Source organism: Lacerta agilis, chromosome 1 (assembly GCF_009819535.1).
Source record: "Lacerta agilis isolate rLacAgi1 chromosome 1, rLacAgi1.pri, whole genome shotgun sequence".
NCBI lineage: Eukaryota > Metazoa > Chordata > Lepidosauria > Squamata > Lacertidae > Lacerta > Lacerta agilis.
In genome coordinates, this window is record NC_046312.1 from 123,044,424 (window position 1) to 123,068,535 (window position 24,112).

At 43.3% G+C, this 24,112-nt stretch overlaps 1 protein-coding gene across 1 annotated transcript; it reads left to right on the forward strand.

The window, feature by feature from the left end:
• The first annotated feature begins 507 nt into the window (after positions 1-507).
• Positions 508-23,235, forward strand: CASP10 (caspase 10). Its single transcript, XM_033169589.1, has 11 exons — positions 508-761; positions 2,972-3,315; positions 4,113-4,212; positions 6,153-6,288; positions 7,941-8,005; positions 9,718-9,751; positions 13,501-13,572; positions 14,166-14,242; positions 18,814-18,925; positions 20,003-20,531; positions 22,095-23,235. The coding sequence occupies exons 2-11, from the start codon at positions 3,002-3,004 to the stop codon at positions 22,258-22,260; spliced, it is 1,605 nt and encodes a 534-aa protein (XP_033025480.1). The 5' UTR covers positions 508-761; positions 2,972-3,001; the 3' UTR covers positions 22,261-23,235.
• Positions 23,236-24,112: the final 877 nt, after the last annotated feature.

The window sequence follows — 24,112 nt, forward strand, 5'->3', positions numbered from 1 at the left end:
GCGAATTCAAGGACATCTGTCGATTTGCTGGATTTGACATTTTACCTTTATCTCAGGAGGATTTGGCTTGGGGGGAGGGTGGTTTGGGAAACTTGCCTGGGCATGTTTGGTTTTTAGGGGAAAGGGAAATTGCACCTGTGAGAGTTCCCTAAAACTTATCAAGCATGTGTCGCCTGCTCTTAAACACAGGCCATTTCAACAAATCTCACAAACCAACAACAAAGAATGCTTTACGTTTCCAGTACTGAGCGCATTTTAAATGCACGTTTTGCAAAAAAAAAAAAAAAAAAAAAAAAACACCTCCCAGGAGCAAGGAAGCAATCAGGCTCCTTCCCACCCTTCGGCATTTTATTACAAAATAAAGAGAAGCCGGCGATTTCTTTAAAAGGAAACCCAAACTATGCAGCGGCCGCGGGAACTCCTGTAAAGCAGGCGGAAACAACACTTATTTTTTATTTTTAGTGGGCGGCGCTTCCCTGTCTACGTCTCTAGTCGCGCAAGGCAAGACGAAGGAAGGAAGCGATGATCGGGACCAGGAAATTCAAAAAACTGCAGAAGGCAACGAGGAGGGCGCGATTCCTCTTTGCTGAATCGGATCGAAGTTGGGCGCTCTGATCCCGCGCTTTGTTTTTGCTCGCGAGGGACGCAATCGCAAGTTTTCATTTCTCCGGCACCTGAACTTTATATAAGATCTCAAAGCCCGGAAAACTCATGTTGAAAGACCGGAACGCCTGGCTGGGTGTCTTCTTTAGAAACAAAAAGTAAGTGGGGTTTTTTTGGGGGGCTGCGAACTGCCCGGAGATCTGCGGATGAAGGGAGTGTGTGTGTGTGTGTGTGTGTGTCCAAATATAACAATAATAACCGCAGTTAAGTTGCTTGCGCCACACCTTCCGACGGCCAACCCCCTTTCCAGGAAATCGGTGCGCTGTTGAACTCGCTTTCCCATCTACCAGGCACCGCTAAGTCAATAGCAAAGCGAAACTAGAGTAGCCTGGCCGTGACTTCTCAGAAGTAAGTCCTGTTGACTTCAGGGGGACTTACTCCCAGGTAAGTGGAGTTGGAAGGCAGCCAATTAAGGGCGACACCAAGTTGTGCAACTTTCCAGCCACCGTTTTGCAGGGCTGTTACCACCTAATAAAAATAAGAACCTTAGTTCAGTGTTTTTCAACCTTTTTTGGGCAAAGGCACACTTGTTTCATGAAAAAAATCACGAGGCACACCACCATTAGAAAATGTTTAAAAAAATTAACTCTGTGCTATATATAAAGTAATTTTCCCACGGCACACCAGGCAACATCTCGCGGCACACAGTGGTTGAAAAACACTGCCTTAGTTCATCCAAAACCTGCCTACATTTGCATTTACATAAAACATATTGGGTGTGGGGTTTTTTTGGTGGGGGGGGGGACATTTTTATAATCAGGTGGCACTTTAGACACCATCTTAGAAGAGGCATTTTTTCCCTCAGACGGCTAAGATGGCAACTCCCCTCTTCCGGTTTTTCTTCATACAGAAAATTATTAATCAACTGATTAAAATGTGCCATCTGGCTTATCAGGAGCGGCCTTTATTTTATTTTATTTTTAGTTGCCTGGAAGTGTTGTTTGCTAAGACAGGGGTTGTCGGCATCACATTCCTCCAGTCTCCAAAAAAATATGTTCACCCACACAAGCCCACTCAGGCAACGGATCTCTACCCGAACCAGGCCCCAAACTCTCACAGGAAACACTTCAAACCCTCCTTCCCAAACAAGTACATCCGGACCCTCAAAAGAATCACACATGCAGGCCTCCTAAATACTTTCCCCAAACACTTAACACCTGTTTCCCTACTTACTTTAAAAAAAAAACACACACACACACACACAACACTGTCCTTGGGCTGAGCATACAGCAAAGCATCCAGTTCCCCCCGCTGGGCCCAAGAACATTTCCGGAAGAAGAAAGTAAGATAGGAAGCTAGAGCTTGCATCTAAAAAGTGAAATACAGTAAACCAGAACTTTCAAAATTTGCAAAAAATCAGGAGGCTTAAGGGGCCTTGGGAGATGCCAAGGGGACTGTTTTGGGTTACCCGCACTGAACACACTCTTAGTGCTAAAGTCTGTGGCCCTAGCATTTTCTGAGCATGTTTGTAGGAAGTGACAGGTGCCCCTCACGCTGGAGCCCAACCCTCTCGTATAAGTTCAAAGGGACGTTTTTGAGTCAGATTTCAGCATTAGAATTGTATAGTTAGAAGTGACTCCCCCAAGAGTCCTTTAGTTGAAACCCTGCAATTCATGGACCTGGAAAGCCAAGTATGGACTCGTTGTTGTACTGTAGTTTTTTTTTTGAGGGGGGGGGGTAGTAGACAACTGGTGAATTTCTTAATCAGACTTTTATCTCCAGACTGAAAACCAACAATTGGTTCTTATTCATGCCTTACAACTTAATTCTGTGTTAGTTTCTTTCTTTTTTACTTATTGTTGTGCATTGTTTTCTGCTTAAAAGACCCAATGTTTTTGGTGTGGCGGCCTACATGCCCGCCATGCGGTGACCCTTTGATTCATTGCCACATGAAATCTGGGGCTTTAGGTCTTCAAGCAGGTGTCTGTTTCTTGCATTTTAACAGAATTTGCTTCAGGCATCCTATCAAAAAAATTACTTGACGCCCCTATTGATGTAGAATTCGTTGACATATTTATGGCATTTGCAAAGTTATTCACAGGGTGTGTGTGTGAATTTAAGAACAGGATATTGCTTCATATGCTATAAGCATTTATTCTATAAAAAACAACAACATACAAGTACACAAGATGTGTTTGTTATATCTAACTGAAATAGCTGCTGCAGTTTCTGTCGGCACAGTTTAGATGCCTGCTTTTTCTTAATTTCCAATACTTGTTGTTGTTGTTGTTTGATTTTGGATTGGTGGCTGCTGGGTGGTTTCTTCTTCAACACCCAACTCCTTGCTTGCTTTTCTCTCCCTTGTTAGAAATCTTAGTGCCTGACAGAAGCCGCCATCATGACTAACAGCGACAGTAGAAAGTTTGCCGCCCATCTTCTGGAAATTGATAAGAACCTGGGAAGCGAAGATTTGGAGGCTCTGAAGTTTTTCTGCATTGACCTCATCCCCTGGAAGAAGTTGGAAACTGTGGAGTCGGCACACGATATTTTCCATTATCTCATGAACGAAGACATACTAAATGAGGAGGACAACTTTATAGTAGCAGAACTTCTTTACAGAATCAAGAGTATCAGCCTGCTCACGAAGCTTAGCTATACCAAAGATGCAGTTGAAGAAGATCTGCCTCGAAAAGGGAGGGTATCTGAATACCGGTGAGTCTTCCATTTCTGAAGATACCGTTCCGCTTGAAAAACATAGGTTGATATGTTTCCTTCCTTCTGGTGGGCATCAAAACATTTTTATTCTTTGCTAGCTGTTTGGTGGGGAGACCTTGAACCAGGATGGCTGCCACCAGAGACTTCTGGTTCTGTGGATGTTTGGGTTGGGAAGCCAGATTTCTAAGGCTTAGACCAAGGGTGGTTAACCTGGTCCCTACCGCCCACTAGTGTAAGCTGAATCCTCCTTCCATCACACACTGGTGGGCAGTAAGGGAATTTTACCATCAAGAAAGATGCATTAGTGGGCGGTAGGTACAACAACAACAATAACAATTTATTCGACCGTCAGTCAGAACACAGTCATTATCCATACAAATTTTAAAACCTGAGGCAACTCAGAGGGGTTTACACTAAAACATACACTAAAAGTAGACCCATATCAATACTATCGATTTTAACCTTACGTCGTTTAAGGGCCAAAAAAAAAAGAAATTTGGCCACCTCAAAGGTTGTGGTGCCAGTAAAATTATTCACCAAAAACGAAACCTGACATTCTCCATCTACCAGGCTAAGGTGGCCTAAGAGTGGAGCTATCAGTTTTTGTCTAAGGTCTACATAAAATGGACAGGTCAGGAGAGTGTGTGTTCGGTTGACTCAGCCATTCCCAAGGCACAGGGACAGACTCTCAGAGCATATGGGACTCCCTTGTATCTTCCCAACAAGACGGGCGTTGGGTATAAAAAGCTTAGATAGTAGTCACTAACTTTCCTCACGAAACTCTTGTCACACAGGCAGATGCTGTTTGATTTGTCAGAAGGGTTCACTAAGGGAGATGTGAAGACTGCCTCGTTCTTTCTGAGGCACCATATTCCCAAGAAGCTATCCACCGATGTAAGTAAAGCACAAGGGCTTTTAAAAATAGTTCCATTCTAGTGGGCTGGGGGGAAATACCCAGAAAGATTGTGACTGTACTGTGATGGTCAGATTTAAGGAAAGGGGCGGTAGGGCAGCCTTCCCCAACCTGGTGCCCTCCAGATGTTCTGGTGGTGGGGGGGTCGCTGCTGGGGATTGTAGTCTGGAACATCTGGAGGGCATTTGGGTAAGCTTTGGATCATGTCACCAAGTAATCCAAGTAAAGATAAAAAAAAGAAGCCCATTTGAGCACGTGCGTTGCTTCTCTGTCATGGAGAACATGCAACATGCACATGCATGTTCATTGTGGGATAAACTCCCTATGTGAAACATGGCAACTTCCACATATATTCATGGGGTAAATATATGAATGCATAATTATACATATATGTTTTATGTCTTATTAATAGGATATAGTTACCCCATAATGGAAGTTATCTGGATGGCTCACACAGCAATAAAGAAACAAAACATTAAAATATTGCATAGAATATTGTATAAAATTCTTTCTTTCTCTCTCTCTCTCTCTCTCTCCCCCGCCCCCAATGTGGCTGGGTTTCCCCACTCTGAGTGGCTCCCAACAGAATACAGTCATACGTCGGGTTACAGCCGCTTCAGGTTATGTGAATTCGGGTTGCGCACCGCGCCGAACCCAGAAGTACCGGAACGGGTTACTTCTGGGTTTCAGCGCATGCGCAGAGGGCTAAATTGCGCTTTGTGCAGAAGTGCCGAATTGCGACCCGTGCGTGCGCAGACGCAGTGCTGCGGGTTGTGAACGTGCCTCCCACACGGGTCACGTTCGCAACCCGAGTGTCCGCTGTATTAAAAAAACACGATAAAACATCAAACATTAAAAACTTCCCTAAACAGGGCTGCCTTCAGATGTCTTCTAAAAGTCAGGTAGTTGTTTATTTCCTTGACATCTGATGGGAGGGCAGTCCACAGGGAGGGTGCCACTACCGAGAAGGTCTTCTGCCTGGTTCCCTGCAACCTTGCTTCACGCCGTGAGGGAACTGCCAAAAGGACCTCGGTTTTCGGGCTGAACGATAGGGGTGGAGATGCTCCTCCAGGTATACTAGGCCAATAACAACTATTACAAATGCGACTGCTTGGGAACAACCCTGGAGTGGCGGAACTTTAGAGAGTGTTGGGAAGGCTGGGATCTTCATTCTTCAAAACTGCTTCATTGGATCAATAGGCCTGCACTGGTTTGGTTTCATTGACTTAAAGAGTTAACTTGTACTGACACTTAAAAAATAATAATTGCTGACCTACACTTGACTCTGGCTCCTCCTGATACCATCTGAGATGTTCAGTGTTTAAAAAAAGACTACAGGTGAAACTTGAAAAATTAGAATATCGTGGAAAAGTCCTTTTATGTAAGCAATTGTTTTCATTAACTACTGGAGTTTAATATATGAGATAGACTCATGACATGCAAAGCGAGATATGTCAAGCCTTTGTTTGTTATAATTGTGATGATTATGGCGTAAAGCTGATGAAAACCCCAAAGTTGAAATTGTAAATTTGTGGTTCTCACCAGTTGTACGCCATAATCATCACAATTATAACAAATAAAGGCTTGGCATATCTCGCTTTGCATGTCATGAGTCTGTCTCATACATTAGTTTCACCTTTTAAGTTGAATTACTGAAAGAAACGAACCTTTCCACGATATTCTAATTTTTCGAGTTTCACCTGTAGGTCTGTAAAGTTGCAGGGATTGACTTGGCCTGTTCTGTGTTGGCTCACAGAATAATTTCATCACTTTGGTTGGGGAGCACAGGAAACACATGGGAGTTCCTTGTTGCTGAGAAACACTTCTCTTAAGATGTAGAAAGACTTGGTGACTCCGGGCTGGGGGGCGGGGGGTGAGATATAAGCAAGGACGCAGCTGTTGTGTTTCCTTTTTCTCCTAGTCTGCTCTGGAACTGTTGACTTGCCTGGAGAAGCAGTGCCTTATATCGGAGTCCGATATCTCTCTGCTGGAAGAAACTTGTCGGAAGATATCGCCCGAACTCCTGAAAATACTGGCAGCATATAAAGAAAGACAAGGTGTCTAATTTTGAGTAGATTACAAGTTGACCAAAATGAACATAGAGCCAGTGTGGTGTAGTGGTTAAGAGCGGTAGACTCGTAATCTGGGGAACCGGGTTCGTGTCTCCACTCCTCCACATGCAGCTGCTGGGTGACCTTGGGCTAGTCACACTTCTCTGAAGTCTCTCAGCCCCACTCACCTCACAGAGTGTTTGTTGTGGGGGAGGAAGGGAAAGGAGAATGTTAGCCGCTTTGAGACTCCTTCGGGTAGTGAAAAGCGGGATATCAAAGCCAAACTCTTCTTCTTCTTCTTCTTCTTACCTTAACAAACAGTAGCTGCTGGCGTTGTCAGTGCAACTAATGCCCAATTTAAAAATGGGTATGTGTTAGATTTGGCCTTGCCAGGTTTGCTGTAAAGTGGGGGTAGAAGAGGGCTGAGTTTTTATAACGAAAAGAGGGATCGGGGAGAAAAGCGCAACACACTTTCCTCCCTTTTAGAAGGGGGGAAGTTAACCCCCCTTAAAAAAAAAATCTATAGCTGGATTGGCAAATTCATTGGTTACTTTTTCACATTTACACCTGTGTTTTAAATTTATGAATCAGTGTTTTATCATTCCTAATTTGTTTCTTTTTTAATCCTGGGATACATTTCCTTTTTGTTCAATCTGCCTTAAGAAATCTTGAACTCGTTCTTAACTTGCTCTCGGTTCCCCCGCTGACTTTCTAACACGAGAGCTTCTCATCCATGTGAGATGTGAATGTTGAAATGGACATGGGGTTGTTGCGATGAATGCCCTGTAGTTTGGGCGACTTGCTCAAGACCACTCGGCTATCTGTCTCGCTTCTTTGTATGTAAACAGGAATAATAATAATGCTCTGTGTTCAGCGTAAATCAAATACCTATAATCCGTGGTACGGCTGACAAGGAACGTGTGGTCCTTCAGAACTTTTCGTCTTGAGCTTCCATAAGCCGCAGCCGTAATGTTAGCGATCATAGGATTGTAGAGGTGGAAGGGGACCCCCGAAAGTCATCTAGCCCACCCCCCTGCAGTACAGGAATCTCAACTAAACTAGTACTGTTGGAGTTGCAGACCGGCAACTTTGGCCAAGCTGGCTGGGTCTGGTGCAAGTTGGTAGACCAACAACACCTGAAGCCAAATGAAGCAAGTCTGCGCAAAAGCCTTCCATTCTGTTCTGTTTGTTGATAGTTGACTACCTAGACTCTAGAACAGGGGTTGGCAAGGTTTACCTTGCCTGGAGATCCCTCCGTGGGCCGGATTGTGTGTGTGCGTGAGCGCACGCCCCCGCGATTTCCAGCGTCTCCGCAGACACGATTTCTGGCATCTGTGTCTGCACAGACGCGATTTCCAGTCCCGCGGAAGCAAGTCCCCGTGCTGCACTGCGCCAGTTTAGAGCAGCGTGCGGGGACTCGCCGAGCGGGCGGCTCAGTTTGGGGGGCGGCTCATGGGCTGGTTAAATGACCCCCGTGGGCTGCTTGTGGCCCATGGGCCTTAGGTTGCCTACCCCTGCTCTAGAGCTCCCTCGGCTTAATCCTTATAGCTGACTTCTAGGACCAGTCATCTGTACTGATTATTCCTATTACGTAGTTTAGTTCTTGCTAGGCAAAGGAACTAAACTTTTTTTGTTCTCTCATCCCTTGTAACCGGCAGAGTCTAAAGAACAAAGCATGGAAACTCTGTCCTCAGCTGGTGCAGGTGGATTTTATTTACTCAAGGTATGCTGCAAGAAAATGTTTCCTTCTATCATGTCGTATACGCCATTTGATCCCCCCAACTTTGTGTAAGTTGTTTGCTACTTTCAGTGGTAGTTTACGATGTTTTTGGACCTGGTTCCCACTTAACCCCATCAAGCAACACGCAGACCTTATTTGTTTGTTTATGGGAAGAAGGGCGGGGTGGGGGTAATTGTGTATTCGCACACAAAAACTTTTTTTAGATATTATGAAATGCGCACACACACACACACCGTCAGTGGAGTGACAGGTCAGTGTTGCTCACTTGGCTTTTTTCAAAAATAGATCTTGCTACTGGATTGCTAGCTATTTTTAAAAATTCACACAAAGTGGAAATAGTATAACCATATTGCATTTTGTGCATGGTCAGTTTTTATGCTTCACTTCTTCAATCAATCTTTATTACGGTCGACGACCAGCACACACACACAAAGACAAAGACAAAGACACATACAGAATCAATAATAAATGCAATTTAAAATTGATCTGAGATTTGATCTAAAAGGGGTTGTCCGTCTTAAAATTAAAGTACATTAAAATTAATAATTATTGCTTTAAAAGAATAAATTTAAAATTAATTAAAAGAATCAACAATTCAGATTATTATAATACTTAAATCGAAAGAAGGATCAGGAGCCACCTATTTGTGCGGACCGAAGCTTAATAGCGACAGCACAGAACTTTGCCACCGCAGCTCTAACCTTAGGGTTGGCATCTGAGAGGAGCCAATGAGTATAGTGTTCTTTGGGACATCCAGGAGACTTGCATAGTAGCGGAGAGATAAGTTCATTCCGTAAAGCCCTATAAAAGCAGTAATGGAGAAGCACGTGGTCTGTAGTCTCTACTTCTCCGGAGTTGCATGGACAGAGTCTGTCGCCCAAAGGAACCCCCCAATACTTCCCATCCAATATGGCAGATGGCAGAACATGATTTCGGGCCAGTGTGAACGCCCTTCTGTGGGATGGGACCTCGAGCTGAGTAAAATACCTCCGCTCCTCCGGGGTTAAAAAAAGGGACTTTACTTAAGTCATTTTGCCTCTCGATAGCCATTAACCTCTGCTTGACTAATGCCCTTACTGTGTTGTAACTATGTGAGCACAGGTAAGCTGGATGTAGACCTATGCTCGTCATCTTGTTTTCTATGGCCTTGCTCCAAGAGGAGCGATGTTTATCTTTTAATATCAATGGGGCAAGGCCCTGAGGATTAAGATGAACTTCACTTCTTAGGTGCACTTGGGTAGATCATTCATTGTGCCCATATATATATAACACAACCCCATTCACATTTTTAATCGCAAATAGAAATAACACAAGATTCTTCCGAATCTCAAGACTTCCCTCCTCCCCTCCATGGGTTTTTAAAGTCACTTTTAAAACTACATATTATAAGTCCATCTACATTGCAAGAGTTATTTAAAACCTGCCAAAGAGTTCAAGTGTTTACAGTGATCTTTCAAAAATAATGAAAATTTGTCCCATTTTTTTAAATTGAAGTTTTGATCCTCCTGGTTTCTGATTTTCCCAGTTAGTCTTGCCATCTCTGCATTGTCCCAATAATGTTGGTGCTACTGATCCGGATAGAAACCTGTCTAAATATCTTGCGATCAAAATACTCTTGGTCATGATCTTTGCTGCTTTTCTCTTGTCTGCATGGAATATTTGCAAGTGAAACCTTTCTTTTGTTTCCCATACAGGGACTCTCTATCAAAGACCCACCAAGAAATCATTGTAAGTCCATACTGAAAGTTCTTGTCTTCCTGATCCGAATATTTAAATCTAAGGGTTGTCTTCAACTAAGTTTTACTCAGAGTAAACCCACTGAAATAAATGGACATGGCTAAGTCATTGTTTTATAAATGGCACCCTTTTATTCTTTTTTTTAAAATATGATTTTCAATTTTATACATTTCAGTAATTTTATAATCATTTTAACATTTTAAAACTTGACTTCCCACTCTTTCTGTGGTTCCTTAAATTTATTTTTCATATTTTCTGCATATCCAAATTAACTTAATTTGCTCATTTGTTCATCTACTTTAAATATATACAGTGGTACCTCGGTTTACGAACTTAATCCTGTCTGGATGTCCGTTCTTAAACTGAGGCGCGCTTTCCCTCATGAGGCCTCCTGCCGCCAGTGCCCTTCCACCGTTCGGATTCTGTTCTTAGACCAAGGTAAAGTTCGCAAACTGGGACACTACTGGTTTTGCGGAGTTTGTAAACCGAATCGTTCGTAAACAGGACTGTTCTTAAACCGAGGTACCACTGTACTCTTATAAAACCGGCACCCTTTTATTCTTGATAATTCTGCTGACAAGAGGGCATGGGGGTGGGTAGTGGTGGCAGAGTTGAGTACATTTGTAGGGGGAAATGAACAAATGCCATTTATCAAGGCAGATACGTTTCTAGACCTTGGGTTTTTGTGTCCGCCTTCATTTGATAATGTTTTGCGTAAAATTATAAACACAGAGGATTAGATTTTCCTACAGAAAAGGTAAATGCTAACAGAATTCTTGACGCTCACTTTGCCTGCCTGTTGGAGCTAGGCCTACATACACTTCCTAAAAACGCAAGAAGATCAAACCAAAGGCTTATCTGGTTCAGCATTTTGTTTCCCACAGTGACCAGTCAGATGCCTCTGAGAAGCCCACAAACAGGGCCCTCTGTTCTTCCCCAGAGAACATGCTTTCCAAAGGCATGCTTTTTCTCAATGTCGGCATAGACCCCTGACCATTAGGTCCAGTTGTGTCCGACTGGGGTTGCGGCACTCCCATCTCGCGTTACTGGCCAAGGGAGCTGGCGCACAGCTTCTGGGTCATGTGGCCAGCATGACAAAGCCGCTTCTGGCAAACCAGAGCAGCGCACAGAAACGCCGTTTACCTTCCTGCCTGGAGAGGTACCTATTTATCCAGTTGAACTTTGTACTTTTAAACTGCTAGGTGGGCAGGAGCAGGGACCGAGCAACGGGAGCTCACCCTGTCGAAGGGATTTGAACCGCCGGCCTTCTGACCGGCAAGCCCTAGGCTCTGTGGTTTAACCCACAGCGCCACCCGCGTCTCCCCAATGTCAGCATGTTGTTGTTGTTCAGTCGTTCAGTCGTGTCCGACTCTTCGTGACCCCATGGACCAGAGTACGCCAGGCACGCCTATCCTTCACTGTCTCTCGCAGTTTGGCCAAACTCATGTTAGTAGCTTCAAGAACACTGTCCAACCATCTCATCCTCTGTCGTCCCCTTCTCCTTGTGCCCTCCATCTTTCCCAACATCAGGGTCTTTTCTAGGGATTCTTCTCTTCTCATGAGGTGGCCAAAGTACTGGAGCCTCAACTTCAGGATCTGTCCTTCTAGTGAGTACTCAGGGCTGATTTCTTTGAGAATGGATAGGTTTGATCTTCTTGCAGTCCACGGGACTCTCAAGAGTCTCCTCCAGCACCATAATTCAAAAGCATCAATTCTACGGCGATCAGCCTTCTTTATGGTCCAGCTCTCACTTCCGTACATTACTACTGGGAAAACCATAGCTTTAACTATACGGACTTTTGTCGGCAAGGTGATGTCTTTGCTTTTTAAGATGCTGTCTAGGTTTGTCATTGCTTTTCTCCCAAGAAGCAGGCGTCTTCTGATTTCGTGACTGCTGTCACCATCTGCAGTGATCGTGGAACCCAAGAAAGTGAAATCTCTCACTGCCTCCATTTCTTCCCCTTCTATTTGCCAGGAGGTGATGGGACCAGTGGCCATGATCTTAGTTTTTTTGATGTTGAGCTTCAGACCATATTTTGCGCTCTCTTCTTTCACCCTCATTAAAAGGTTCTTCAATTCTTCCTCACTTTCTGCACTCACTTCTAGTCAGCATAGCATATCGCAAACATGGCTAGCAGCCACAAACAACTTGTGTAAATTGCTTATATACTTAAACACCTGGCTTGAGTGTATTAGGGCAGTAGATTAATGGTGTGAAAAATCAATGTGCTTTCTTTCTCAGCTGCAATGAACAAGGGTTCATCTGGGGTTGTGTGAGGATTCTTAAGGAGCTTCAGCAGCTGTACAGTCCTACCTTGGAATTTGAACGGCTTACTTGCCAAACGTTTTAGCTCCCAAATGATCGAAAACCAGAAGTGACTGTTCTGGTTTTCGAACGTTCTTTTGGAAGCCGAATGTCCGGTGGGGCTTCCGATTGGCCTTGGAAGTCGAACAGACTTCCAGAACGGATTCCGTTCGGCTTCCAGGGTATGTCTGTACTTGGTTAGGGCCAAAGGGAACAACAGAGAGAATGTTGTTCTCCCTGTGGTGTTGTCATAAGCTGCTTTGAACGTATGCAGGAAAAGGTTGGGGTGAATATTTTTGACAACCCACAACCATAAAAAAATCAACACAAACTGAAAAGCTGAGCAAAGCAAAACACAAGCCGAATATAAAACGAAGTAAGTACAAGACATATTGGCCGGTTAGAAAAGTCTCAGGGGTGGGGATTCCCAAAGAGAAAGGTTTTTTTTTTTTGGAAGCAGTTATAGAATGCAGGGAGAAACCCTCACTACCAGAGAGGAGGTTGTTCGAGGGCAGCAGGGTGTTCATAATGCATGAACAGATGGTAACTGAGGTTGCTCCGAAAAGCCAAGACAGCCTGGGCATTTGCTAGGGCAAGGACTCCCATCTCCTGGCATCTATCTAACAAGGGGAAACTTCCAGGGGAAGCCCCGGATCAAGTGCACTTCAGTGGCCAAATCTGTAGGCCACAAGCGAGCCAGGCACCGTTCTCCCAAGATAGGAAAACGGAAGTTACCGTATTTTTTGCTCCATAAGACACACTTTTTTCCTCCTAAAAGGTAAGGGGAAATATCTGTGCGTCTTATGGAGTAAATGGTGGTCCCTGGAGCTTTTTATTTTACAAAGAGAAAAGGGAGTGTTGAAAGGACCCCGCTCAGCAGCTGATCAACAACAGATTGGGAGAGAGATAAGAGTCCCGGCTCCCTTTCAGCCCCGCCCTCCATTGTTGAATGTGCTGCAGAGGGAGGTTGTTTGTTTCTCCAGCGACATGTGACTGGCTGGTTAGATTATCTGTCTGGAAACTGTAGAAAATGCTCCCTTTCCTTTAGAAGCTGCAGAAATGTGAGTTGAACCCCATAAAAATGGGGCTTTTCCTCTTTGCTTTTCCTGCTTTGCAAAAAAAGCTGCAAAACCTTTAGCTGATCCTCAAAAAACCAGGACTTTTCCCTTTGCAGAAAGCTGCAAAACTTTTAGCTGATCCTCAAAAAAACAGGGCTTTTAGAAGAGGAAAACCAGAAAAATATTTTTTTCTTGTTTCCTCCTCTAAAAACAAGGTGTGCCCTATGGTCCGGTGCACCCTATGGAGCGAAAAATCCGGTATAATTCTGATTTGCTCAACAGTTGACACCGTGTCAAGTTTGAGGTGGTCATTTACAGCTGTTGTGAAAGTTAATGGCATGCTTATGTCAACACCTTTTCCTTTTCCTTCCACACAGATCCCCAAACCGAAGAATCTGGGAGCATGAGAGAGTATGCTGGAAGTGTGCACTCCTTTGCTGCAAGTCAAGGCGAGATGGCTCGTAGTTCTTGCTTTTTTTTGTTACTCTGAGCTGTTATCTGTGTAGCTGTCTTGCGAGGTGTATTTGATTGAATGTGCACAAAGGAAAAGAGAGATGATCATCTGAATGTGGCTTGTATATCAGCTTAACAAATTACAATACTAAGCGGCCTTGTGCCCTCAACACCATGAGTCACTTCATTCCACCCTTTGTTTGAGTTAAAAACAAGATGGGAAGTCTTTGATTAGCTTCCCGTTGAGATCTGATCAGGGGAAGCTGATATGCAACTGAAGAAACAGTCTTCAAACCATAGCTTCACATACTGTCGTGTTCGGAAGCCATGAGCCGTGGTTTCCATGTTTGAACGTTGCAGGAAACTTAGAGTTCAATTGTGCAAAGCGGGGAATGAAGGAGGTATGCCTGGGAGCACGAGGCTCATTCATATATTGGCTTGTTAGGTGGAGATTTGGTTGTCTAAATGCAGGCATAGAGAAAATGTTTTTGCATTTTTAAGGGGTTATTTTTTCTCACCCTTTTTTATTTTTTAGGCAGTGTTCTAACCAAAATCTGAACCCAAGTGTATCCCTGTATTTGCCTTGCAGATTTAAAAGCTGGAAATGTGCAAGAGCCGAGCTTGCAACAGCCTGCAGGACAGGATCAACTGAAACCTGCAGCAGAGGTTTGGCATGTTTTGAAGGGTTTATGGAATGCAACTGGCCCGTCCTTAAGTCTGTAAATATCCCCTTACGGCCTCATTCTGTTCATGTGCTTTAATAGCGGTAGCAGTAGAGCTTGAGACCAAAAACCTTGAACGCGGGGTCACCTTTATTGGCATATTGAGAATACAAAAACACATGGGTCAAAATATAAAATTGGCATCTCTTCATAAAAAGAGATACCTTAAGACAGGGGTCAGCAAACATTTTCAGCAGGGGGCTGGTCCACTGTCCCTCAGACCTTCTTGGGGGGGGGCAGACTATATTTTGAAAAAAAAATACGAATGAATTCCTACGCCCCACAAATAACCCAGAGATGCATTTTAAATAAAAGCACACATTCTACGCATGTAAAAACACCAGGCAGGCCCCACAAATAACCCAGAGATGCATTTTAAATAAAAGCACACATTCTACTCATGTAAAAACACCAGGCAGGCCCCACAAATAACCCAGAGATCCATTTTAAATAAAAGCACACATTCTACTCGTGTAAAAACACGCTGATTCGCGGACCGTCCGCGGGCCGGATTTAGAAGGCGATTGGGCCGCATCCGGCCCCCGGGGCTTAGTTTGGGGACCCCTGCCGTAAGATATAAGAGGCAATACATTTCATTGGATTCATACCCCAACCTTCCCCCCAATGGAGTTCAGGACAGCAAGAGGTAACCAGGATAGCTTTGTGCTGATCTTCTGGAAAGCTTTGCCAGACAGGGATGGAGAACTTGTGGTCCTCTGGCTGCTATTGAACTCCTAACTCCAGCTGAGACGAGGTCGTGAGTGATGAGAGTCCCAGAACACCTGAAGGCCACAATCCCAAGGTTGGATGGGTGTGGTCCCCAGTGACACAGGAGGACTTCCTGTCCTTGATGCAAATCTGGCCCAGCCAGGCAATATAATTTCCTCTGTGAGGAGCAGCCGGCAGGAAATGCTGCATCCTTTTGCTAAGTGCCCCCAAACCAGCCAGGTTAATTTGGTTTGCGGGGCAGAAACTCCCACGAGTGCATCTCCTGCTCCCTCTCACTAAGCCTATAATAACAACAGGTGAAATAACTAACAGGTTGCTGTCCTTTCGTGACATCCCAAACCTGCTGTTACTTCACTCTGCTTAATGGTAGAGCTGGCCCTGGAGATATCAGTCCCGTTTGCAAGCCTTGATGCTAAACTTAAGTTCCCATTTTTTAGAAGACATCAATGCTGGAGACAGATAATGGGAGGGCTATTGCTTGCCAGCGGGGAAGTAAGTGTTCGCTATTGGAAACAGAATGTGACCTAGCTAGACCTTTGGTCTGGAATTCAGCAGGACTGCAGTTTACACTGCCACCACTGGTCTTCTAGCAAGTCACAGTGGCCCAGATTCAGTGCCCTTTGACTGCCAGCACAAGGACTATCAAGCTTAACAGAAGGGCAAGAATAACGGTGGCACCAACACGCACCTTTTTCTTTTTCAGAGATGTTGGAAGTGTAATGAAAATGAGGGGTACTTTTTTCACATGTGGTGGTCCTGTAAAATAATTAGGGACTATTGGGAAGCTATATGCAATGAATTTAAAAAGATACTTTTAAAAACTTTCCCAAAAGCACCTGAGATTTTCCTCTTGGGAATGGTTACAATGGAGGCCCCCCAAAATAAAAGTTTATTACTATATGCCAACGCCACAGCTAGAACCGTATTGGCACAAAGGTGGAGAATAAGTCTAGTACCCACTTAAGGAAGAATAGCAGTGGAAAGGTTCGTTTCTTTCAGTAATTCAACTTAAAAGGTGAAGCTAATATATGAGATAGACTCGTGACATGCAAAGCGAGCTATGTCAAGTCTTTGCTTGCTATAATTGTGATTATTATGGCGTACAGCTGATGAGAACCCCAAATTAACAATTTCAACTTTGGGGTTTTCATCAGCTGTACGCCATAATCATCACAATTATAACAAGCAAAGGCGGCTTGATATATCTCACTTTGCATGTCATGAGTCTATCTCATATATTAAAATCCAGTAGCTAATGAAAACAATTGCTTACATAAATGGACTTTTCCACGATATCCTCTAATTTTTCGAGTTTCACCTGTATGTAAACATGCTGTATTTGATACAAAGTTGTAAGTGGGACAGGGGGAGGGGGGGTTAAATATGCTCTCTGTCCCTGTTTTTGAAAATGCTAATTTAAAAAAGACATGAATAATGGTGGCGCCATATGACTTCCAGTGCAACAGTTGCACCGGCAAAAGCTTGTGCAACAGGAAATACCAGCTTTGCAGCAATGTGTTGTGCAACATGCCATAAGGACCGTTCTTTGGTTAGAGAGTGGTACACAGGAAATGAGGGAGAAGTTAGTGTGTGTGTGTGTGTGTGTGTGTGTGTGTGTGTGTGTGTATATATATATATATATATATATATATATATATATATATATATATATATGTATATGTATGTATATATATATCAAACCAAATAGGCAATGGTGGCAGAATATTGAAAATCCCTTATTAAGAAATATCATTGGGATATGGGTGAAATATAAAGGAAAATGGATACCAGCAAATTCCCCACTAACCCCGGCGGTGATAATAGAAGACTTCCCAGTAAATTAAAAAAAGGAAATTGAAAAAGAAGTGAAAGAGAAGAAAATACTTAAAATAAAGGAATGGGTGGAGAAAATGAGAAGCAAAGAACAAATAAGAGAAGCTCTAACAGGGAGTAAAATAACTTGATTTAACTATCCAACTGGAGCAATGAAGAAAGAAGTGGTTAAGGGAAAACAACTGCAAAGAATATACATAATTTGAAAAAAAATGGTTATAAAAAGGGGAGTTAAAGAAGAAAATACAGTTATGAAGGGGGAAACCAGTGAAATTTATAAAATACTAGTAGAAATGGAAGATCAAGAATACAAATTAAAAGAGGTGTGGCAGATAGTCAAAGCTGGGGGAAAATATGGGAGAATAGGACATTGAAAATGTTGTCTATAAAATTATTATAAATTAATTTAGAGATGGTATTTAACACCAGTCAGATTAAATCAAATAAACAAGGAATATTTGGTATTATGTTGGAGGGGATGCCAGGAAACAGGGAATTATATTCACATGTGGTGGGGTGTAAATATGTAAAAAAATAATTGACCAAGGGTGTTTAAGGAGTTAACAGAAATCACTGGTTAAAGTGAGGTAGCATTATTATCAATTTAAAATGGGGTGGAAGGTTTGTAGGCTGTGAAGGACTTGCTCACAAATTTATTGACAGCTGCACAAATGGAAGAATGGTATAAAGAGGTGTGGGATGTAGCTGTTAATGATAAATTAGCATGTGCCATTAAGGTAAGGCGGGGAATATGCAGGAGAAATGATTTTGAGGAGATAGGGAGGGTGGTTTGTAGAATCTGCACTGTTAAAACAGAAAGGGGTCAAACTATCGCAAGAGGTGTTGAAATTTTGGGAGGTGGGATAGTTAACAATGGAACGGTCTCGGAGGAGGAGTGTGCATTTTTATTCCTACTTATTTATGATTATTACTTTGTAAATAAATCTATAAAATATAAATAAAAGAATGAATTACAAAAAGAAAAAAACCATTCTGGCTAGCTGCCCTTCTCTTGCGCGTGCCATTCTGCTAGCACTAATATAATATACAGCAGTAGTACCCTGGTTCTCAAACAACTTGGAACCCAAACACTGCAAACCCGGAAGTAAGTGTCCCAGTTTGCAAACTTTTTTCTGAAGCCGAACAAGCTCCATTTTGAGTTTTACGCTTCCGATTTGAGTGCAACACTTCCATTTTGAGTGTTACGCTGAGATCCGTCTGTTTTTGCTATTTATTTTGCGTTTTTGTGGCTCTTTCGTTTTTGTGTGGCTGTGTGGAACCCAGTTCAGCTACCGATTGATTGTGTGACTGCAGTACATAGTTTGTTGCTTTCATTTTATGGATCAATGGTCTCGTTAGAATAGTAAAATCCATGTTAAGTTGCTGTTTTAGGGGTTGTTTCCAAAAGTCTGGAACCGATTAATCCATTTTTGCATTACTTTCTGTGGGAAAGCATGCTTTGGTTTTGGAGCGGACTTCCGGAACAGATTTAAGTTTGAGAACCAGTGTACCACTGTACTTCTAAGGGACTTCAACAGCACAGTGTTGACTTCCTCCCCAAGGAATTTGGTGTGGAGTGAGCCACACTTGCTAAGGAGCCGTACCTATCCTAGCATTGCACATGACTTTGCACAAACAGCTGGGTGTTGTTGTTTTTTTTTGCAGAAGGTCTTATTTTCTTGAGGAATCCCACAGGTATTTAAACTCACCTCCAGCCGTCAATTGAGGTTTAAGATCGGTGGTGCTGTTAGGGTTAGGTCTTTGGAGCAGAGATCCAGAGCAGTTTGCCATAATGAGCAGTGTTTTTAAGTAAGCAATGTGAGGCACGTTGCCGTATAAACAGGGGGTCCCTATAAATCCAAAGTCTACCTAACAGTATTACTGCCTGAGATTATGAGAAAGATAAAACAGATTAGATAAAATGATGAAGTGTGACTTCTCCTTATTCCACAGGAGTCTGCTCTCTATAAAATGAACAGGCGTCGCAGAGGATATTGCCTTATTTTTAATAATGTCAATTTCGAGGGAGGTTTGCTACCCAGAAAAGGATCTCAAAAAGATGTCTGTAAGTGACTTGAAAGAAAAAGCATGTGTCTTGTCTCTTTAATAAGTGTTTGCATATATGTAGCAAGGAAGTAAATGTTGGACCAAACGTGATCCACCTGGAGGAGGAACTGGCAAGCCACTCCAGTATCCCTGCCAAGAAAACTCCATGGACAAAGACATGAGTTTGGCCAAAATGCGAGAGGCAGTGAAGGATAGGCGTGCATGGCGTGCTCTGGTCCATGGGGTCACGAAGAGTCGGACACAACTGAACAACAACAACAAACTCTTGGTTTGCAAGTTTTACAGTGGTGCCTCACAAGACAGAATTAATTCATTCCGCGAGTGCTGCCATATAGCGGAAATTTCGTCTTGCGAAACACGGTCGGAGGAAGCGCGGCTTTACAAAAAAAAAAAAAAAAACGTTTTCGTTTTGCGAGTCACGGCCATAGGGAAACTCATCTTGCGAGTCACCCTTTTGCTAGCAAATGCCTTTCGTCTAGCGAGGCATTCATCTAGCAAGGTACCACTGTATGTAGTTTCAGGGTACAGAAGCCTTTGTGTGTTTATGTAGGTGTCCAGAAAAGACTTTTGCTACCCTCAAGTGCTGAAGAAACTTATGGGGTCTGAGAGCTTGGAGAAAACTCCCAAAACAACCACAGCTTGTTTACTGAAAGCTGTATGCCAGGAAACGGGTTTCTTGATGAAGATGTTTGGCATAGAAACAGGGTTACATTTGGGTTAATCCTGTAGAAATGAGCAGGATTTCATTGCTTTTTACAAACCTCTCCACAATGTAGTTGTCCTCTTACTGGAATATGCTAGCCTTGGGATAGTCAATGTAGTTGTGATTACTGATGGAAAGCAAATAATTTGTAGATTAAACACTTTTGTCAGTGATTGCATCAAATCTGTTTTACCCTAATGACAGTATAGAAATCCTGATTATAAAAGGTATAACTGAAAGTTGCCTTCTTGGGATCTGGGTTTCATTGATTTAAATGAATGCATAACTTTTTCCGTTACATTGGCACACATGTTTTGTTGGTGTTTACTGCCATCTCTTCATACTAATCTCTACCCCCTCCTCTCTTGACAGTGGAACTGGAAAGTGTGTTTAAATGGCTTGGGTTCGAAGTGAAAAAATATGATGACAAGACATTGGCTGAACTTAACAAACTTCTAAAGGACTGGCAGTCTTCCGAATGCTGGAAAGACAGTGATTGTCTTGTGTGCTGCATTCTGTCTCATGGCGAATCTGGGAAAATTTTTGCGGCGGATGGCAGTCTCATCCCCATCAGGACCATCACCTCTTTCTTCACAGCCAAACAATGTCCTTTACTGGCTCAGAAGCCCAAACTCTTTTTCATCCAGGCATGTCAAGGTGATAAACCTCACAATCCTGTTTACATTGAAGCAGACAGTCACGAGCCGGGCTCCCCTGGAGCAGATGCCCAGACTTCAGGATTTATTCCTACACAACAGCAGATGAAATCAACCATCCCAGAAGAAGCAGACTTCCTCCTTGGCATGGCCACAGTGGATGGTTATTATTCTTTCCGTAATGTGCACCATGGCACATGGTTCATTCAGGCCCTCTGTAACAAGCTGCGGGAGCTGGTACCAAGGTGATACTTTTACTTACTATGTGTGACAGTCTTTCCTTGGCTTTAACCTGGCATTTTGGATAAAAATACTTTGGATTGTATGTAACTAAGTCATACTCTTAGCAACAGAATTAAGTTAGCTGATTCCAGTGGGTCAATTTTGGTTGACTTTATATAAGGCTTCACGTTGCCTAATCCATTGAACGTTCTGAAATACAGTCGTACCTTAGTTGCCGAATGCCTTGGAACTCTTACGTTTCGGTTCCAAATGTGTTCCAGTTTCCGAACGATTTTCGGAAGCCAGACGCCCGGCGTGGCTTCCGATTGGCTGCAGGACTTTCCTCCTGTAGCCAATCGGAAGCTGCGCCTTGGTTTTTGAACGGTTTCGGGAGTCGAACGGACTCCCGGAACGCATTCTGTTCAAGAATCAAGGTACGACTGTATAGTAAAGGTAAAGGGACCCCTGACCATTAGGTCCAGTCGCGGACGACTCTAGGGTTGCAATGCTCATCTCGCTTTACTGGCCGAGGGAGCTGGCGTACACCTTCCAGGTCGTGGCCAGCGTGACTAAGCCGCTTCTGGCGAACCAGAGCAGAGCACGTAAACGCCATTTACCTTCCTTCCGGAGCGGTACCTATTTATCTACTTGCACTTTGTGCTTTCGAAGTGCTAGGTTGGCAGGAGCTTGGACAGAGCAATGGGAGCTCACCCCGTTTCGGGGATTCGAACCGCCAACCTTCTGATCGGCAAGCCCTAGGCTCTGTGGTTTAACCCACAGCGCCACCCGCGTCCCTGTACGACTGTATAGACATTAGTTAATGTTGCATGGTGCTGCTAAATAAAGATGCTGCAGTTTCTTTGGGGAAAGCTAATTTCTCCTTTATGTACAACATCTAGGGAGGGCGTGCCCAGCTGGCAAGCTATAGGGCTCATGCCAGCCAGTTTAAAAGTGGCTGGTCAGAATGTCGCACCTCTACAAACATCCACTTAGGGAATGGTGCTGCCTGGGTCTGCCTACCAGCTTGGCCAATATCTTTCATGATGCAAAACCAGAGATGTTTGTGGTGCTGCCTTCGTTTTGTACAAGTTGGAAACTGGCACCCTGCGCGACACGAGACAAGCATCTTTTTGGACACTACTAACTGATGTTCGAGCTGCTGACTCATCAGGTCGCAGACTACCCTCAGCCAAGGTGAGGCAGCCATAATATAATGAGCAGGGTAGGATCCAGACCCCAAGCTATCCCTGATCTAGTAGGATAAGGTACCTTTAAGGGTGCTGTATTGTGTCTGTGCCTCAGTTAAAGGCTGATTCTTTCATTAGGAGCTGTGTTGAAGACGCATGTGCACTCCTCTTGGTTTTGCCTTCTAAAGTTCCATAGGTTGAGTAGGAAAAAGTTGTGAGGACCACTAACTTTTTTTCCCTTTAGGACTAGACAGATGCAGCTAACAAATTCTTGTTAGGCTTAAGGGGTTTCAGAGTATCCTAAATAAAAGTCTCTAGTCCAGGACTGCAGCAGGTCTTACCTCTTTAATGGTAACAGTAATGCATTCTAATATATCTGCCTTCTCATTCTCTCTGCAGGAGTGAAGATATCTTGTCCATTCTTACGGCAGTCAATGATGACGTGAGCAAACTTTCAGACAAAAATGGAGAAAAGAAGCAGATGCCACAACCAGCTTACACTCTCCGGAAGAAATTAATATTCCCAGTGCCTAGTGATGATCCTCCCGTGTCAAAACAGCTGTAGGATTTATTTTTTTTATTTTTATTTTGTTGTTCTTTTTCTGTAGGATTTTTGTTGTGGGTCGCTGACTCTTGGTTTTTGAAAGAGTAAAGAAAACACGCTCCTGCATTTCAAATAATCTTCCCCATGCTTTGTGCATCCCAAAGAATTCAACTGACGCCTGGAAGGTACCTATGAATAGTGAACAATAAGTCATCTCATGTTCTCTCCACCTTCAATGGAAATGCAGATTTGTACTTCAGCTGCCCATGTACCATATTCGCGCATTTCTAGATAAGTGTGTGCAAATGGCGTAGTCGTCATGTATACATGACCCCGCCTTCAAAGAACCGTGTGCAGGTTTCGGCAACTCTGAACTAAAGAGATCTTTGTCTGCTGCTACAGCTGCCGCCACAGACGGATCCTCTCAGCCGGCGTGGCCTCAATCCTGTCTTAAATAATAACTGCCTGATAAAATAGTTAGCTTTTTCTTATGAGAAAGTAACAGGAAAATGGCTGTGTCTGTGCTTTTCTTTGGGGAAAACAACCTTATGGGACAGAGACATGGAACTGGTGAAAACCCAGAATATCCATACCAAGATTGAAAGCTTGGAATTGAGTTTTAGAAGCCAAAAGGGGACCACTAGTTGAGCACGAAGACCTGGTTCCAGAAAGTGGGGGTTGTGCAGCACAAAGAAGGAAAAGGTGTCTAAAGTTCTACCCAAGTGCAAATTACTGATAGGCAGGTCCTTCAGGAAACAGGTTAGAAAATATGTGTTCCAATCTGTAAGTTTTTGGAAATAAGGTGCGTATCACCATTGTACAGAACAGGATATGGAATAGTACTACTGTTGAAAATTTTAAAAGGGAGAATTACCTCCACTAAAAGGAAAATAGGGACAATAGTTGCTTTGGCATACCTTTAAGGGCTTATTTGATAATTGCTAAAACCTCACTACTTGTACAGTGGTACCTCGAGTTACAAACGCTTCAGGTTACAAACTCCGCTAACCTGGAAGAGTTACATCAAGTTGAGAACTTTGCCCCAGGAGGAGAACGGAAATTGTGTGCCAGCAAAACAGTGGCAGCAAGAGTTCCCATTAGCGAAAGCATGCCTCTAGTTAAGAACAGTTTCAGGTTAAGAACGAACCTACGGAATGAATTAAGTTCGTAACTAGAGGTACCACTGTACATACTTGTTGCCAGAATAAATGAAATTGTTTCTGACATGTCTTTCTCTGTTTTTCTCTGCATCCACATGGGATATTCATAGCAACTGCAAAGCTGTGATAATAGGACAGCTAACAGTTACACATCCAGCCATTGCTACTAAGCAGAAATGAAAGCTAGCTCAGAAAAACTCAGCGAGTTGAATCTCTGTTCTATGACAGGGCATGTAATACGCAAATATGACTTAATTATTATGTAGATAGTGCATAACTCTGGACATGACTTTGCGTCCAAGGCTGCAGCATTTTTTTAAAAAACAACAAATCCCATCGATGCTAAAATTTCTGCTTAGCGCTCCCAAATTTAAATCAAAGGAGCTTGGATGTTAACGTTTTGCCGAGTTCAGTCATCTTGGGTTTTTTTTTATATGCTGCACCATTCCACCTGATTAATTAATTGGGATGAGATCACATACAGTGGTACCTTGGTTTACGAACTTAATCCGTTCCGGAAGTCAGGTCTTAAACCAAAGCGTTCTTAAACCAAGGCGTGCTTTCCCATAGCAGCAGGGGACTCAATTTACAAATGGAACACACTCAACAGGAAGTGGAACATGTTCTGCTTCCAAGGCAAAGTTCACAAACCAAAAAACCTACTCCCAGGTTTGCAGCATAGCTGTCAACTTTTTCCTTTTTTTAAGGGAAAT

Coding starts and splice junctions, on each gene's coding strand:
- CASP10 (XM_033169589.1), top strand. CDS start 3,002: ATGACTAACAGCGACAGTAGAAAGTTTGCCGCCCATCTTCTGGAAATT. Junction 3,316..4,112: donor GGGAGGGTATCTGAATACCG/GTGAGTCTTCCA, acceptor CTTGTCACACAG/GCAGATGCTGTTTGATTTGT. Junction 9,752..13,500: donor AGACCCACCAAGAAATCATT/GTAAGTCCATAC, acceptor CCTTCCACACAG/ATCCCCAAACCGAAGAATCT.